Source organism: Loxodonta africana, chromosome 1 (assembly GCF_030014295.1).
Source record: "Loxodonta africana isolate mLoxAfr1 chromosome 1, mLoxAfr1.hap2, whole genome shotgun sequence".
In the NCBI taxonomy this organism is placed as follows: domain Eukaryota; kingdom Metazoa; phylum Chordata; class Mammalia; order Proboscidea; family Elephantidae; genus Loxodonta; species Loxodonta africana.
This window is the reverse complement of record NC_087342.1, coordinates 874909-893790: the sequence shown is the minus strand read 5'-3', so window position 1 is coordinate 893790 and position 18882 is coordinate 874909. Positions and strand designations below refer to the sequence as shown.

The following is an 18882-nucleotide window of genomic DNA, read 5'->3' as shown; positions in this document are numbered from 1 at the left end:
TGGTTTAGAATATACCAAGAAAAATAAGCTGAACCTCTTTCCTGGAGCAGGGAGTGAGGAGAAAAATGAACAACAGGTATAGTCAAGGCAGCTACAGTACTACAGAGTAGTTGGAATCAGGTAGGGAGAGAGAATACTTATGATAAGGGATGTGGAATATACTATTGACACACTGAATAGCCCTCTAGCCTAGAGGTTGGCAAACCCTTCTCTCTAAAAGGTCATATGGTAAGTATTTTAGACCATGAAGGGCATATGATCTGTCATAACTACCCAACTCTGCCATCAGAATGCAAAAGCAGCCAATACAGAATAGCCCAATACAGAAATGAATGGGTATGACTGTGTGCCAATAAAACATAATTTACAAAAATAGGCATTGGGCCAGATTTGCCTATGGGCTACAATTTGTTGACCCCTGATAAGGAGCCCTGGTGGTAGAATGGTAAAGCACTTGGCTGCTCACTGAAAGATGGACAGTTCAAAACCACCCAGCAGCCCCACGGGAGAAAGACCTGATGATCTGCTTCTGGCCCAGTGGTTAAGCTCTCAGCTGCTAACCAAAAGGTCAGTGGTTTGAACCCTCAGCCACTCTGTGGAAGGAAGATGTGGCAGTCTGTTTCTGTAATGATTTACAGCCTTAGGAACCCTGTGGGTAGTTCTGATCTATCCTATAGGGTCACTGTGAATTGGAATTGACACTATAGAAATGGGTTTTTTGGTTTTGGGCTCTAATCAATCAGAGTGTGAATGAGGAGTCTGAAAATGATTGATTTTTCCAAACAAATTCAGTTAGTCATGTTAAATATGTATATATAGAGAGAGTACATATCATGTGAGAACCAGAAATGGATTACCACTTCACTTGTCTGTCATAAACAGGTATTATAACCCCAAGATTTTGACACAAATGCAAATTTAAGTACTTCTATGAACTTAACTTTATCTATTTGTCAGAACTCTTTAAAGGAAGAGACAGTCTCTCAAGAACTCTAAAAAGCCTGAGATTTCACCCTACTTACATGCTAATAAGTTAGCCTGCCACAGTTTCATGGATGCTGGGAGAACACACAGGACTCCTGAGTCAGAGATCGAGGACTTTATTACTCACAGTAGCACCACAGTATCAGTATTATCTTTTCCAGTTCCTGTAACTCTAGCTTTCACAGGGAGAAGCAAAGAGGGACAGGTAAAACCTGTATACAGTGGGTTGCATTACTGGAGAAGAAACCCGAGCTTAGAGAACCCAAATCTTTGCAATGGGTAGGAAGCTCGTTTGCCCTCTTGCTCCAGAGGAAGACACTAAATAGGATTTAAAAGTATTGTCAAATAAGTATTTCATGATAAACTTGGTTACTTTGTTCATTAATGAACTGCATAACTTTCCAATCTGTATCACTGTCATTCTTCCACACTCATCTTCTACATAAGCCAAGACTAATTATTTCTACTTTCTGAAATTTAATATGGTTGTCTTGGTCATCTGGAGCTGCTGTAACAGAAATACCACAAGTGGATGACTTTAACAAAGAGAAATTTATTTCCTCACAGTAAAGTAGGCTAAAAGTTCAGATTCAGGGCATAGGCTCCAGGGGAAGGCTTTCTTTCTCTGTTGGCTCTGGAGGAAGGTTCTTGTTCTCAATCTTCCCCTGGTCAAGGAGCTTCTCAGGAGCAGGGACCCTGGGTCCAAAGGAGGTGCTCTGCTCCTGGTGCTGCTCGCTTGGTGGTATGAGGTCCCCCTGTCCCTCTGCTCGCTTCTTTCCTTTATATCTCAAGAGATCGCCTCAAGACACAATCCAGTCTTGTAGATTGAGTCCTGCCTCACTGACACAACTGCCACCCATTCTCTCTCATTCACATCATAGAGGCAGGCTTTACAACATATAGAAAAATCGCACAATTCTGGGAATCATGGCCCAACCCAATTGATACACACTTTTGGGGGGGACATAATTCAATCCATGAAAATGGTCATTTGCTCCTTTGTGATTTTGTGCAAGATACGCCATCTACCTGAAATCTTTCTTTCTCTCATATGCCTGAAAATCTCCTACAGAGCCTCAACTACCCGTGTTAATTTACTTCCTTTACCCATTTAAAAAATAAAATAAAATGGGCACAGGGTTATGTAGTAGCTTTCTTCTGTAATTGGAAATAATCTGAAATGGGATTATGAAAATCCAGCAGAGTTAAGACTTTAGCATTTATCAGGTTGTGATGTATCTGGTGTTTAATTAAAACTCTTTCTTGCTTGCTAGAGATAGGAGTGCCTGGCATGTATTCTATGCTTGTAAGAGCGATGGAGGGATGCATAAATGAGAAAATGACTTATTTTTACTATTCTTAGATCCAAGCTTATGCAGATGCCATTCAATGGATGAGTCCAAAATTGTTTTTTGGTATATTTACACCAATAATTATCTTTAATGTTGCATTTGACATGGACATATACATGCTCCACAAGTTAATCTGGCAGGTAAGGAATATTCCTTTTCCATAAAATCATTCATTCATGAACTAGCCCATGTTATCTATGTTCAGATTTTTAAGTGTTTTGCCCCAAAATAGAAAAAGAAAGGGGAAATTACAGGGTAGAGAGTAGTAAACTGAGCTTTATTTTTTAGTGAATCAACAGTGTCTTGGCAATTGGCTAGCATATTGGAGACCCAGGAAAAAATTATTGAGGAAAAAAGTAATTTCGAAAATCTGATAGAACTTGATGCTGTTACCGGAGAAGATGCCTCGGTTCTTGTCTTCGGTGTAGGAAAGAATTCAAATGCTGAGACAGATACTGCCAGGCAAGCAGAGTAGCGAAAGCACACTTGACTAGGGAGTGTCAAGTGGGCTACTCAGAGAGAGAGTCTGAGAGTCCCCACGCAGTCTACAGTTGTTTTCTTAGAGCTTCATACCCTTTTCTCCTACCTCCCCCTTCTTTTTCTCACACATCCTTCCCTTCTATGGGCTGGAACGCTTTGATGGCGGCTTAACGTTTAACTGTCAATTCAGGGACCCCTGTGGGGACTATTTCCTCTTTCTCAAGTGCAAGCTCTCCCCCTCCCCCTTACATCATACATTTCCTTTCTTTCTTTCCTGCGTGCAAGCTCTCCCCCTTACAATGCCAGTTTTACTTTATGACCTGAGATCCCACCAGAGATCCATTTTGAAGTATATTAGGTCCAGTAAAAGGAAACTGATGAGTAAATTTATTTTTTAAATACCCATCTTCTGAAGTTTCCCACATCCTCATGTAAAAAAAAACCAAAGCAGAGAGAGAACTCAGAGAAACAGCTATAACCCTGATTCACAAATTCTAAGGAATTTTTCAGTCATGTAAGATTTGGACCATCTCAAGGAGATACCCTGAGAAAAAACACCCCAGCTCTTAAGCAGAGTATACATTTCTTTTGAAGTACTGTAATCAAGAGTTCTGCAAATATAAGGCCATTACCTAAACTACGTTGTTGTTGTTAGGTGCCATTGAGTCATTTTGACTCACAGTAATCCTGTGTAACTGAGAGAACTGCCCCATATGGTTTCCTCGGCTGTAATCTTCATGGAAGCAGATCTCCAGATCTCAATCCTGTGGAGTCACTGGGTGGATTCGAACTACCAACCTCTCAGTTAGCAGCCAAGCACTTAAACATTGCAAAACATAGTAGGATGATTTACACTTTAAACAGAGTCGAGGCAATTGGAGCTCAGACAAATCATAAAAGGGTGAGATTGAAAGGAAGAGAGATATACAAGTGATCTGAGCTGGCTCAGGGGGTCTCTGCAAGGCATCTCCCGCATCTCTGCTCACGTGGTGGATCAGCTGGCAGGCGGATGATGGAGTTGGCCTCGCTCAGGTGTCTGCTGGTTGGTACTGTTAGTGCTGGCATTGGTCATGGCAATGAGGGGCTGCTGGGACACATATACCCCATCATCTAGCAGGCTATTCCAGGCTTCTTCGTATGGAGGTTGCAGATTCCCAAACAGCAGCAGGAGAGGGCAAGGCTCAATTTACCAGTGCTTTTTTGTGGCTACTTGCATCACATTTACTTACTATTGCTCCTTTTGGCCAAAGCAAATCATGTAGTTAAACCCAAAGTCAGCGTGGTGACGGAACACCCAATGGGAGAAGAATACTACAGCCACTTTTGCAATTAACATACCATACGATTTATCTGGTGGAAGAACAAGGATTTGGGCCTCCTGACTCTCAATCCTCATGACTATGCGTTCCTTTCAACAGAAGTTAGTTATACAGTTCTGCTGATCACCAAAACTTTAAACTGAGAGCTCAGCCACCCCAGCGTTATTGATCTAAGGGACCATGTTGTTTCTTTCACCACCCTGATGCTGCCTCAGTCTTTATCCATCAAAGACTCCCTTTCAGTGGTACCTGGCCTCTGAACCATACATACACACTGTCATTGTTACAGATGTGTGATTAAGTAACTTAAACAAAATCACTCTATGTTGGTACCCAAGCCTCCTGAATTAGAGTCCTGTGCTCAGTCTCCACACCCACCCAGTGTTACTGTCCCTGTACAAATGAAAGAGCAAAACGATTAGAAAGAAGAAAGCTTTAAAGCATTTTAGTTCTTCTGAATTCTTAGAGGTGCCTTCAGACACAATCACCACATTTTCCAAAGTCCATTTGGGAATGAAATTTTGCTAAACATCTACCATAGGTAGAAGAAGAGTTAGCAAGTGTAAGGCAATGGTGGAAAGGCAGAAGGCCAGGTTCTCATTCTAGAATAAAAGGAATCTCTCTTTGTACTTTTTCTATAGTTCTCTGACATTTCCATTTTTTTTCTATTGTTTTATCTCCTTTTTCCTCTTTTATAACCTCTTTCTAAACTTTCTGTTCTCTTTTCTGTATTAATCTGATATGTCTCATTTCCTATCCATAGTTAAAACTGTACAGTAAATTCTTCCAGCACAACTAGATGGTGCCCGGTTACCACCACTGGCTGCTCTTACAGGGATCACAATAAAGGGCCCTGGACAGAGCTGGAGAAAAAAGTAGAACAAAATTCAAACTCACAAAAAAAAGACTAGACTTACTGGTCTGACAGAGACTGGAGAAACCTAGAGACTATGGCCATCAGACACCCTTTTAACTCAGTACTGAAGTCACTCATGAGGTTCACCCTTCACTCAAAGATTAGACAGGCCCATGAAACAATAATACATGTAGCTCAACCATGTATATGAGACTTAATAGGCACACCAGCCCAGGGGCAAGGACGAGAAGGCAGGAATGGACAGGAAAGCTGGATGAATGGAAGTGGGAAACCCAAGGTCGAGAAGGGGAGAGTGTTCACATGTCACAGGATTGGCAACCAATATCACAAAACAATATGTGTATTAACTGTTTAATGAGAAGCTAATTTGTTCTATAAACCTTCATAGAAAGCACAATAAAAAAAAAAATTCAAAGTCATTTCCTGATTAAAAACTCTCAGCAAAATAGAAATAGAGATGAAATTCCTCACATAATTAAGGTATATATGCCAAACCAACAGCCAACATTATTCTCAGTGGAGAGACTGAGAGCCTTCGCCTTGACAATGGGAATGAGACAAGGATGCCCATTGTCACAACTCTTATTCAATATTTTACTAGAAGTCCTAGCCAGAGCAATAATGCAAGAAAGAGAAACAAAGAGTATCCAAACTGGAGAAGAAGAAATAAAACTATTACTACTTGCAAATGACATGATTCTTGATGTTATGTGCTGACCAGTCGAATGAAACACTGCCGGGTCCCACCCCATCTCCACAATCATTATTATGCTTAAACCCATTATTGCAGCCACTGTGTCAATCCACCTCCTTAAGGATCTTTCTCTTTTTTGGTGACCCTCTACTTTACCAAGGACGATGTCCGTCTCCAGGGGCTGATCCCTCCTGATAACGTGTTCAAAGTATGTGAGATGTAGTCTTGCCATCCTTGCTTCTGAGAAGCATTCTGGCCTTACTTCTTCCAAGATAGATTAATTCATTTTTTTGGCAGTTCATGATATATTCAATATTCTCCTCCAACACCACAATTTAAAGGCAAAAATTCTTCAGTCTTCCTTATTCATCATTCAGCTTTCATATACATATGAGGCAATTGAAAACACCTGGCTTGGGTCAGGCACACCTTAGTCTTCAAGGTGACATCTTTGCTTTTCAACACTTTAAAGAGGTCTTTTGCAGCAGATTCGCCCAATGCAATGCGTTGTTTGAGTTCTTGACTGCCGCTTCCATGAGTGTTGTGGATCCAAGCAAAATAAAATCCTTGACAATTTCAATCTTTTCTCCATTCATCATGATGTTGCTTATTGGCCCAGATGTGAGGATTTTTGTTTTCTTTATGTTGAGGTGTAATCTACACTGAAGGCTGTAGTCTTTGATCTTCATCAGTAAGTGCTTCAAGTCCTCCTCACTTTCACCAAGCAAGGTTGTGTCATCTGCATATTGCAGGTTGTTAATGAGTCTTCCTGCAATCTTGATGCCCCATTCTTCTTCATATAGTTCAGCTTCTCAGGTTATTTGCTCAACATACAGACTGAATAGGTATGGTGAAAGGATACAACCCTGAAGCACACCTTTCCTGACTTTAAACCACACAGTATCCTCTTGTTCTTTTCGAATGACTGCCTCTTGATCCATGTACAGTTTCTCAAGAGCACAATTAAGTGTTCTGGAATTCCCATTCTTCACAATGTTGTCCATAATTTGTTATGATCCACACAGTTGAGTGCCTTTGCATAGTCAATAAAAGACAAGTAAACATCTTTCTGGTATTGCCTGCTTTCAGCCAAGATCCATCTGACATCAGCAATGATATCCCTGGTTCCACATCCTCTTCTGAATCCAGCTTGAACCTCTGGCAGTTCCCTGTCAATGTACTGCTGCAGCCCGCCCTTGAATGATCTTCAGCAAAATTTTACTTGCATGTGATATTGTTCGATAATTTCCACATTCTGTTGGATTACCTTTCTTGGGAATAGGCATAAATATGGACCTTTTTCAGTCAGTTGGCCAGGTAGCTGTCTTCCAAATTTCTTGGCGTAAACAAGTGAGCACTTGCAGTGCTGCATCTGTTTGTTGAAACATCTCAATTGGTGTTCCGTCAATTCCTGGAGCCTTGTTCTTTGCCAATGCCTTCAGTGCAGCTTGGACTTCTTCATTCAGTACCATCATTTCCTCATCATATGCTACCTCCTGAGATTGTTGAATGTCCAACCAATTCTTTTTGGTATAGTGACTCTGTGTATTCCTTCCATCTTCTTTTGATGCTTCCTGCATTGTTTAATATTTTCCCAGTAGACTCCTTCAATACTGCAACTTGAGGCTTGAATTTTTCTTCACTTCTCTCAGCTTGAGAAATGCTGAGTGTGTTCTTCCCTTTTGGTTTTCCATCTCCAGGTCTTTGCACGTGTCGTTATAATACTTTGCTTTGTCTTCTCGAACTGCCCTTTGAAATCTTCTGTTCAACTCTTTTACTTCATCATTTCTTCCTTTTGCTTTAGCTACTCGATGTTCAAGAGCAAGTTTCAGAGTTTCTTCTGACATCCATATTGGTGTTTTCTTTCTTTCCTGTCTTTTAAATGACCTCTTGCTTTCTTTGTGTATGATGTCCTGCCATAACTTGTCTGGTCATTAGTGTCCAATGCCTCAAATCTATTCTTGAGATGGTCTCTAAATTCCGGTGGGATATACTCAAGGTCATACTTTGGCTCTAGTGGGCTTGTTCTAATTTTCTTCAGTTTCGATTTGAACTTACATATGAACGATTGATGATCTGTTCTGCAGTCGGCCCCTGGCTTTGTTCTAACTGTGGATATTGAGCTTTTTTCCATTGTCTCTTTCCACAGATGTAGTGAGTTAGATTCCTGTTTATTCCATCTGGCCAGGTCCACATGTATAGTTGCCTTTTATGTTGGCCTCATTTCTATCACCAAGGCCATATTTTCCAACTACCAATCTTTCTTCTTTATTTCCAACTTTCCCATTCCAATCACCAGTAAATCAAAGCACCCTGATTGCACATTCAATCAATTTCAGACTGGAGAAGTTGGTAAAAATATTGAATTTCTTCATCTTTGGCCTTAGTGGTTGGTGCGTATATTTGAATAATACTAATAGTCTTATTAACTGGTCTTCCTTATAAACCCAAAAAACTAAACCCAGTGCCATCGAGTCAGTTCCGATTCATAGCAACCTTATAGGACAGAGTAGAATTGCGCCATAGAGTTTCCAAGGAGTGCCTGGTGGATTTGAACTGCTGACCCTTTGGTTAGCAGCTGTAGCACTTAACTGCTATGCCACCAGGGTTTCTGTCTTCCTTATAGGCGTATGGATATTATCCTATCACTGACAGCATTGTACTTCAGAATAGATTTTGAAATATTCTTTTCGATGATGAATGCAACACCATTCCTCTTCAAATTGTCATTCCCAGCATAGTAGACCATAGGATTGTCCAATTTGAAATGGCCAATATCAGCCCATTTCAGCTCAGTAATGCCTAGGATTTTGATGTTTATGCGTTCGATTTCATTTTTGAGAATTTCCAATTTTCCTAGATTCATCCTTCTTATAGTCCATGTTCTGATTATTAATGGATGTTTGCAGATGTTTTTCCTCATTTTGAGTCATGCCACATCAGCAAATGAAGGTCCCAAAATCTTGACTCCATCCATGTTGTTAGGGTCTACTCTACTTTGAGGAGGCAGCTCTTCCCCAGTTGTCTTTTGAGTGCCTTCCAACCTGATGGGCTCATCTTCCAGTACTATATCAGATGATGTTCTGCTGCTATTCATAAAGTTTTCACTGGCTAATTCTTTTCAGAAGTAGACTGCTGGGTCTTTCTTCCTAGTGAGTCTTAGTCTGGAAGCTCAGTTGAAACCTGACCACCATGGGTGACCCTGCTGGTATTTGAATACCAGTGGCATAGCTTCCAACATCACAGCAACATGCAAGCCCCCACAGTACGACAAGCAAACAGACATGATCCTATACATAGAAAATCCAAGAGATTCCACAAGAAAGCTACTAGATCTAATAGAAATATTCAGCAAATACAAGATCAGGGTACCAGATTAACACACCAAAGTCAGTTGGCTTCCTCTGCATTAACAAGAAGAGCTCTGAAAGGGAAATCAAGAAAATAATACCATTTACTATAGTCCCCAAAGGAATAAAATACCTAGGAATAAATGTAAACAGAATGTAAAAGACTTGTATGAGGAAAACTATAAAATACTACTGAAAAAGCTAAAGGAGATCTACATACATGAAACAGAAGACTCAACATTGTGAAAATGTCAATACTACTCAAAACAATCTATAGATATACGGCACTCCCAATCTAAATCCCAACAACATTCTTTAATGAAATGGAAAAACTAATCACTGACTTTATATGGAAAGGAAGAGGTTCCAAATAGTAAAAGTCATATTGAAGAAGAAGAACAAGGTATAAGGTCTCACACTTCCCAGTCTTAAAACTTAGTATACAGCCACAGTAATCAAAACAGCCTGGTACTGATTCAATGACAGACACATAAACCAATGGAATAGAATTGAGAAACCTGAAGTAAATCCATCCATTTATGGGCAGCTGATCTTTGACAAGGTGTCAGAGTCCATTCAATGGGGAGGGAACACTATCTTTAACAAACGGTGTTGGAAAAACTGGATATCCATTTGCAGAAAAATGAAACAGGATCCATACCTCACATCATACACAAAAACTAACTGAAAATGGATCACCACCCACCATTCTGACCAGTGACACAAAAGAAGGTCCCGAACAGAAAGGAAGAAAAATGTAGAACAAAACTCAAATTCCTAAAAAAAAAAGGCTGGGCTTACTGGACTGATGGAAACCCTGGTGGTGTAATGGTTAAGTGCTATGGCTGCTAACCAAAGGGTCCGCAGTTGGAATCCACCAGGGGCTCCTTGGAAACTCTATGGGGCAGTTCAACTCTGTCCTATAGGGTTGCTATGAGTCGAAATCAACTGGAGGGCACTGGGTTTGGTTTTACCGGACTGATAGACTAGAGGAACCCCTGAGACTACTGCACCAACATACTCCTTGGACTTGAAACTGAAGCCACTCCCAGTTGTTACCTTTCGTCCAAATTATAGATTGGCTTATCAAGTAAACAGTATCACCCATGAGGGAAGAAACCAAAAAAATCCAGTGCCCTCGAGTCAATTCGGACTCATAGCAACCCTATAGGACAGAGTTGAACTGCCCCATAGAGTTTCCAAGGAGGCCTGGTGGATTCGAACTGCCGGCCCTTTGGTTAGTGGATGTAGCACTTAACCACTACACCACCAGGGTTTCCATGATGGGAGAGGAAGGACTATATACAGTAAATTCTCGTTATTCACAGTAGTTACGGTCTATAAAGTCTCCACGAATCCTGAATTAGTACTGAACCTTTGCTCATGGAGGAAATACAGCGTTAGGTTCCTGCAAGCCTCTGATCACATTTTCATTACCGATCTATACATGACCTTGTTTTATGTGTGTTTCTGTGGAAAAACACCTTATTTAATAGATACTATTGCTTTTTTTTTTTTTTATTGCTTCTCATTGGTTCAATAGCATTGTACTCGTGGCCAACGGCACTATAACTCACGCCTCAAGGAAGTTTATCTAACACGTGTTTTTTCTCTGTAAGGCACATCGCAGCCTTCTTCTGCTTAGGAACACTAGACAGCGCTTCAGTTTATACTTGGGGGCTATTTTAAACAACAAAATCATTAACAAAAAGCACAAAAATGCAAAAAAAAATCCTGTATTTTTATGCAAATAATGTGTGCCTTCTACAATTGTTCGCCAATCACGTTCCCCGTCCCCCTGCCAGATATTTTCCTAAGTGCACGATGCTGATTTTTTTTTTTTTTTTACACCAACATGTAAAAAAATTGGCATAGCATCACTTAAGAAAATACCTGGGGGAAGGGGGTAGTAAACAACCAGAGAAAGCACGTGTTATCTGCAAAAAAAAAAAAAAAAAAAAAGCACTGTAAATAGACCACAAAAGAGATACTTGTTTACAGTACGGGAACTGGGTGGCCAGTTTGCCCTCCACAGCTAACTGAAAGATAAGAATTCCTGGCGGTGCAAATGGTTAAACGCTGGGGTTGCCTTGAATCAGAATTGACTCAAAGGTAATGAGTTGGTTTTTTGGGTTTTGAAAGCTGAAACAAAATGGTTGAGCATCACATGTTTGATCTCAACTGGGAGCTCGTGTATTGGGCAACTCAATTTTTTTTTTGCCACTCTGTGCATGTCTGCAAATATTCATGAAAGCGCCCTGGACATTTATTTTGGGTTTACAAATAAATTTTAAGGAGTAGTCGAATTTGCAAACATGAAATCCTTGAATAATAAGGATTGGCTGTGTGTGTGTATACAAATGCATATAAATATATATGGTTTTTATACATACATATATGGTATATGGAAACCCTGGTGGTGTAGTGGTTAAGTGCTATGGCTGCGAACCAAAGGGTTCGCAGTTCGAATCCTCCAGGTGCTCCTTGGAAACTCTATGGGGTAGTTCTACTCTGTCCTATAGCGTCGCTATGAGTTGAAATCAACTCAGCGGCACTGGGTTTGGTTGGTTTTTGGTTATATGGTGTGTATATATATATACATATATGGTATATATATAAATATATACCCAACACCAAACCCATTGCAGTCCAGTCTATTCCGACTCATAGCGACCCTATAGGACAGAGTAGAACTGCCCCATAGGGTTTCCAAGGAGCACCTGGTAGATTCAAACTGCCAGTCTTGTTGGTTAACAGTTATAGCTCTTAACCACTATGCCACCAGGGTTTCCATAAATATAGACACACGTATCCATATCCATATTCAATGACTCTGGTGAAGTGGTGGTTAACCAAAAGGTTTGCAATTCAAATGCACCAGGCACTCCTTGGAAACTTTATGGGGCACCTCTCTGTCCTATAGGGTCATTATGAGTCCAAATCAACTTGACGGCAGTGTGTATAAAGAAAATTAAAAGTTCCTTTTTTTAATTATAATATGAATTTCATTCAACTGGCATTTAAAAGGTCCTAAGAATCTCACTGCAATCTTTGCCCCTTATTTTGAGAGTTACAAGCAGGTAGTTGTTAAATAAAAATTTTCCCTTGATGGGATTACCATGATTCTACATCTGTACTAACCCTGATTATATGCCATTTTTAATAAATTCTAAAGGCAATCTGAGTTTTCTATTCATAAAATCCCTTTGCAGATAATTTTGATTACGATTCCTGGCTTTCTTTTAAATTATACCTTAATTCTTTGGTACCTGTCATCTGTGAATAAATTACCTTTGAAGATCATCCCTTCATTACTATTTTCAGTTATCCTGTGCAGCTCAGACCCCATGCTGACTGCAGCTGCTATAAGAGACCTTGGTACGTATATCTTTTTCACTTCCTGCATTTTGAATACTTTTTTTTGTATTTATCTCAGCTTTGTGATCTTCTGTTTGTTGTAGCATTTCACTCTGTCAAGCAGGGTAGTGATTGGGGATTGAACATAGGCATTTTGCTGGTGATGCTTAGGACAGAAGGAGGTGCCAGTGATGGGCCTACTTAACGCCCAGAACAACTTTAGATCTAACGGTGGAAGAGGATAGATGATTATTTGGAACCCTTGACTTGATGTGTCATTCTTCCCTGAGCCAATAGAACAGTCCTGGGAGCACCACAGCGGTGCATATACATCATTATATGGTTATGGGTCAACATTCCTTTTTCTTTCAAAACACTATTTCTAAGACAAGTTGTTGTTGTGTGCCAGCCAGTCGATTCCAACTCACAGCAACATTTTTCAAAAAAGTTTTTGCCTTTAGAGCCATTGTTACCATGAGGATCGAAAGTCTGTAAAGTAAAAAATAAAATCACCAATTGCATAGGGTTTTTCAATGCATACTATTGTTGGAGGAGAATATATCTCATTTTTTAAAAGTTAATTTAACCAAGAAAAAAAAATTCCAAGAGCTGCATACAAGAGAAACAATTATTTTTCCTCAGCCATTTTTTTTTTTTTTGGAGAATTAACATTTATTGAGCACCTAGTAGGTTCCAGATAGACCTTATGCTAGATGCTCTCCCATTCATTATATCATTGGATTCTCATAACTACCCCCCAAAATAGGTCCTGTTATTTATTACTCTCAGTTGACAGTTTTTGAGACTGAGATGTAGACTAAGTTACTTGAACAAGGTCCTAAGTTAGAAAGGGGTAGAACCAAGATTTCTACCTGTATTAGTTTAGTTTCCTGGGGCTGCTGTGACAAATTACCACGAACAAAAGAAGTTTATTCTCTCAGAGTTAAGGAGGCCAGTAATCCAAAATCAAGGTGTCAGCCGAGTAGGTTCTTTCTGGAGGCTCTGACAGGAATGCCTTCTTTGCCTCTCTCCTGGCTGCTGGTCGTGGCCAACAAACCTGGGCATTCTTTGGCTTATAGACATATCATTCAATATGTCTCCATCTTCACATTGTTTTCTTCTCTCTATCTCTCTGTGGCCTTTTCTGTCTCTTAGAAGGATACTTTCATTGGATTTAGGGCCCACCCTGAATCCAGGATGATCTCATCTCCAGACCCTTAATTAATTATACCTTCGAAAACCCTATTTCCAAATAAAGTCACATTCTGAGGCTCCAGGTGGACATGACTTTGGAGAGGCACTATTCGGTCCACTATACAGCCCATATCCACAATACTCTTAAAACCTGTGCGGTGTCCATCGCATCACACAATCCTCCCATCAAAGCTAAGTGCTCCAGCTCTGCTCTCAGGCTTGTTCCCTCTCGGCTCCAGGTGGTTGTTTACCACTCTCACCCACATTCAGTGAATTGCCTGACTCTTCAGACTCTCTTCCACTCTCCCTTTCCTGTCAGTCAATCCAAATAAAAAATCACAAAAAAGTATCCCCAAACCCAAATTTGTTTTCTTCAACAAGAGATCTCCCCTTTCCTCAGTCCCATTGCCGTGAAACGTCTGCAACCCCTGCACACTGTCCTTTCGTTCCAGAAGTCTCTGCCATCTGTCCTCAGCCCCTACCACTCTGCCTGCTACAACGACTCTTAAACATCCTGAGTGACTGAAGCCAGCAGTGAGCATTTCCACGTGACCACTCTACTCAGCAGCTCAGCAACATCCAGCCTTCTGGGTCCCAGCCTCCTAGAAACCCTTCCCTGACTCAGTTTCCAGGTCATTGCAGTCTTCTGACCACTTTTTTATCTGTCTCCACCTCAGCCACTTTTTAATAATGAGAACGAAAATATTTATTTTAAAACTTTAATGTGGCACACATATGCAGAAACACAAGTACTTTCTCTTTGTCTCTCTCTCTGTCTCTCATACATGCACGCATTCTTTTCAGTTTCATTTTATGGCCAGTTAAAGGGAAAAGAGATTCCTGAGGCAAATAGAAACAGAGTAAGGGAGAGACATCAAGTATAAATATATATGAATAAAGGGAAACAGTCCCAAGACAAGGAGGCTAAGAGTGAGAAGTGAGACTGTAGAAGAAGGAAGTGCCAGCACCCATCACCCAACCCTGGGTTGTTATCCTCCTCCCCACAATCTGTTTTACCATATATCCCTGCCTTATTTAACTCCATCAATGCCAGCCCCTTTACTACTCAAAAGACCTTTGAGAGAAGCTGCAAAGTCTTACAGCCAGGGACATGGATACAGGGAAAAGTGAAGAATTGGGCCATCAAGGCAACTGATCTACCACAGAAACTGCCTTGGCTTTTCCTCAGCACACTTACTATAGTTAGGTTGTGATCATGGTTATAGAGCAGTTGTGTCAAAAACAGGACTTTTAGAAAATTACTAGAAATATTGAAAGTTACCATTTTGCCACTACATTTAAGGACAGGAAAAATTTAGTTACAGATAACTAAATTTAGAATAGAAACCCTGGTGGTGCAGTGGTCAAGCACTCAACCAGTTTGGTTTTGGTTTTTTTGTAGGGTCACTGGAGTCCTAGTTAAAGCACTTGGCTGCTAACCAAAAGGTCAGCAGTTTGAAGCACCAGCCACTCCCTGGGAGAAAGATGGGGCAGTCTGCTTCTGTAAAGATTATAGCCTTGGAAACTCTATGGGCAGTTCTACCTGTTCTATAGGGTAGCTATGAGTCGGAATCGAGTGAACCAACAGCAGTGGGTTTTTTTTTTGTTTGTTTGTTTGTTTTGTTTATGGGGTCATTATGAGTCGGGATCAACTTAACAGCAACAGGTTTGGTTTTACGGTTTAAATTTAGAAGATGAAAGTAGGTAATATCAGTGTGCTCTCCATCCACAGAGATGGATTTCTAGTATTTTTTTTTTTTTTTTTAGATTACAGCTACATTGTCTGGACAATTAATAAATTGTTTAGCTGCAGTGTTACAAAGCCTTGGTCTGTGAATTTATTTTATCCCTCAGTCATTGATTTCTGTCTTGCATTAAATATACCTGACTTATTATGTGTGAATTTATATAGACCAAATCATTGAATTAAAAAAAAAATAATAATAATGACTTTTATGCTTTCATCTCTGCTTTGAAACAAGGACTGAGAGCTCTAGTTGATTATCTCAGTTAAATAAACCATAACTGACGACTGGTGACTTGGCCCTTAGTTACGATGGCTTAGACTTCACCTGGAGTTGATGTGTAATTCAATGTCCTTGAAAGGAGTTTTCAGACTTGACTAGTGTTTTTAAGTATGTGACAGAAATCATCCGTAAGTAAGAAGATCCCTTCACTTGCTGAGCAGATTTTATTCTTTAATATTGATTTTTTTCTCACTTAAAAAAAAAAAAAAAACTTCTCTCCCATAGGTCTTTCCAGATCGCTTGCCAATTTAATTAATGGGGAAAGTCTGATGACTTCTATTATATCTTTAATGTTATTTTCTATTATTTTGGACATAAATACAAACATGCAGGAGACAGTGAACTATTCCTTAGGTAAGGACCTATTTTTTTCTTACTTTTTAAAAATCAGAATCCTGTATTTTCCAAAAGTAGATGTAGATTTAATGACACCTCACCATAATTTAAACTTGTAGAAATATAATGAGCAATAATATAGTGATTTACCTTTTACAATGCACTCTCACACATAACCTTGTTTGATAGTATTTGTGGTTTTGCTTGTGGTCTGGGTTGTGAATTCTCACGAGGATGGGTATGGCAGCAGCATTCCATTAGCCTAAGCTGAACCGGAAGGCTTGACAACAAAGATGGGAAATGTTTTTCTGTGTGTGAAAGATGAGTGTACAAAATAAGTGCATCCCCCAGTAGTGACAGGAGGTGGCTTCTCTTTCTCTTGCAGTGAGACTAGCTGCCCACAGTCAACACAGAAAGCCATCATTGTCACAAGAGGAGGTCTGAGTTATACGGGCAGCTACAGGGCCTGAGAGTAGTACCTATGAGATGAGGGATTGGCAAGATGTCAATGGGCTCTTTCGTTGAGTGCTTTCAGATAGCTTTTTTTTCCTTTATTGTGTGTGCACCTGAGTGTGTATGTGTGTGTGTATTAAATAAATGATACATGTACGCTTTAATGAATGATTAGAAAGTATACAGCTGTGAAATTATCACTCAGGACAAGAGATACAGTGTTACCAGCACCTCCAGAAGCATGTCACATGCCCTCCCTAATCAAAACCCTATCTTCCTCCTAGAACAATAATTCTCACTGTGAGTTCTCTGAATCTCTGGGAGACAGGGATTCCCGAGACTCTTTTAGGACATGCATGAAGTCAAAATATTTTCATAATTGTTTTTGAGCAGGGTATTGTTCGGTTTCCAAGTGTTTGATTTCTTTTCCCTGCTTTTCCTGTTATTGATTTCCACTTTTGTGGCCTTATAGTCAGAGAAGATGCTGTGTAATATTTCCACATTTTGGATTCTGCTAAGGCTTGCTTTATGACCTAATATGTGGTCTATTCTAGAGAATAGAGAAGGTTCCATGTGCACTAGAAAGCAAGTATAGTTGGCTGCTGTTGGGGTAGAGTGTTCTGTATAAGTCTATGAGGTCAAGTTGGTTGATTGTGGCATTAGGCCTTCCGTGTCTTTATTGAGCTTCTTTCTGGATGTCCTATCCTTCACTGAAAGTGGTGTGTTGAAGCCTCCTACTGTAATTGTGGAGCTGTCTATCTCATTTTTCGATGCTGTTAGAGTTTGTTTTATGTATCTTGCAGCCCTGTCACTGGGTGCATAAATATTTAATTTGGCTATATCCTTCTGGTATATTGTCCCTTTAATCATTATATAGTGTCCTTCCTTATCCTTTGTGGCGGATTTAACTTTAAACTCTGTTTGGTCAGAAATTAATATTGCCACTCCTGCTCTTTTTTGCTTGTTGTTTGCTTGATATATTTTTTTCATCCTTTGAGTTTTAGTTTGTTTGTGTCTCTGAGTCTAAGGTGTGTCTCTTGTAGGCGCCATATAGACGGATCACGTTTTTTATCCATTCTGCCACTCTCTGTCTCTTTATTGGTGCATTTAGTCCATTTACATTCAGTGTAATTACAAATATGTGTGAGTTTAGTGCTGTCACTTTGATGTTGTTTTTTGTGTGTTGTTGACAGTTCCTTTTTCCCACTTAATTTTTTGTGCTGAGTAGTTTATATATTGCCTTTACCTCGTATTTGTTGTTGTTGATTTTGTTTCTGCTAACTCTCTATTTTTTTCTTGTATTTTATTTTATTTTGATGAGTAGGATCATTAGTCTCCTTTGTGGTTACTTTAATATTTACCCCTATCCTTCTAAGTTGAAACCTAACTTTTATTTCTTTATATCACCTTGTCTTCTTCGCCATATGAAAGATCTATGACTACATTCATTTCTTAGTCCCTCTTTATTGTTTTAATGTTGTCTTCTTTTACATAATGACATAGCTGGTTCCCTGTTTTGAGCATTTTTTAATCTTGATTTATTTTGGGGATTTCCCTATCTGGGTTGACATCTTATTGCTCTGTCCAGTGTTCTAGTCTTGGGTTGATATCTGATATTATTGATTTTCTAACCAGAGAACTCCCTTCAGTATTTCTTGTAGTTTTGGTTTGGTTTTTAAGAATTCCCTAAAATTCTGTTTATCTGAAGAGACAGTTTTGCTGGATATATGATTCTTGGCTGGCAATTTTTTTTCCTTCAATGCTTTATATGTCATCCCATTGCCTTCTTGCCTGCATGGTTTCTTCCAAGTGGTCTGAGCTTATTCTTATTGGCTCTCCTTTGTAGGTGACTTTTTGTTTATCCCTGGCTGCTCTTAAAATTCTCTCTTTATCTTTGGTTTTGGCAAGTTTGATTAAAATATGTCTTGGTGACATTTTTTTAAAGATCTACCTTATATGGAGTTTGGCGAGCATCTTGGATAGATATCTTCATAATATCAGGGAAGTTTTCTGCCAACAAGTCTTCAAGAATTCTCTCTGTATTTTCTGTTATCCCTCCCTATTCTGGTAGTCCAATCACTTGTAGGTTATTTCTCTTGATGGAGTCCCACATGATTCTTAGGGTTTCTTTATTTTTAAAAAATTCTTGTATCTGATTTTTGTTCAAATATATTGGTGCCAAGTGCTTTTATCTTCAGTCTCACCAGTTCTGCCTTTCACTTGTTCAGTTCTGCTCCTCTGACTTCCTATTGAGTTGTCTAATTCTGTAATCTTATTGTTAATCTTCTGAATTTCTGATTGCTATTTCTCTATGGATTCTTATAGCTTATTAAATTTTTCACTATGTTCTTGAATAAGCTTTTTAATTTCAACTGTTTTATCTGTGTGTTTGTTGGCTTGTTTTGCATATTGCCTGATCTCCGTCCCAATCTTGTTCCTGATGTCTTAAAGAGCTCTGT

General features: G+C 39.6%; 1 protein-coding gene across 1 annotated transcript in view; it reads left to right on the top strand.

Annotated features, from left to right (window-relative positions):
- Positions 1-18882, top strand: part of SLC9C1 (solute carrier family 9 member C1) — a 140838-nt gene that overhangs the window by 3104 nt on the left and 118852 nt on the right. The window contains exons 3-5 of the mRNA XM_064267652.1: positions 2348-2476; positions 12269-12434; positions 15860-15988. Of these exons, the coding sequence (XP_064123722.1) occupies positions 2348-2476; positions 12269-12434; positions 15860-15988 (424 nt within the window). The remainder of the gene's footprint in view (positions 1-2347; positions 2477-12268; positions 12435-15859; positions 15989-18882) is intronic.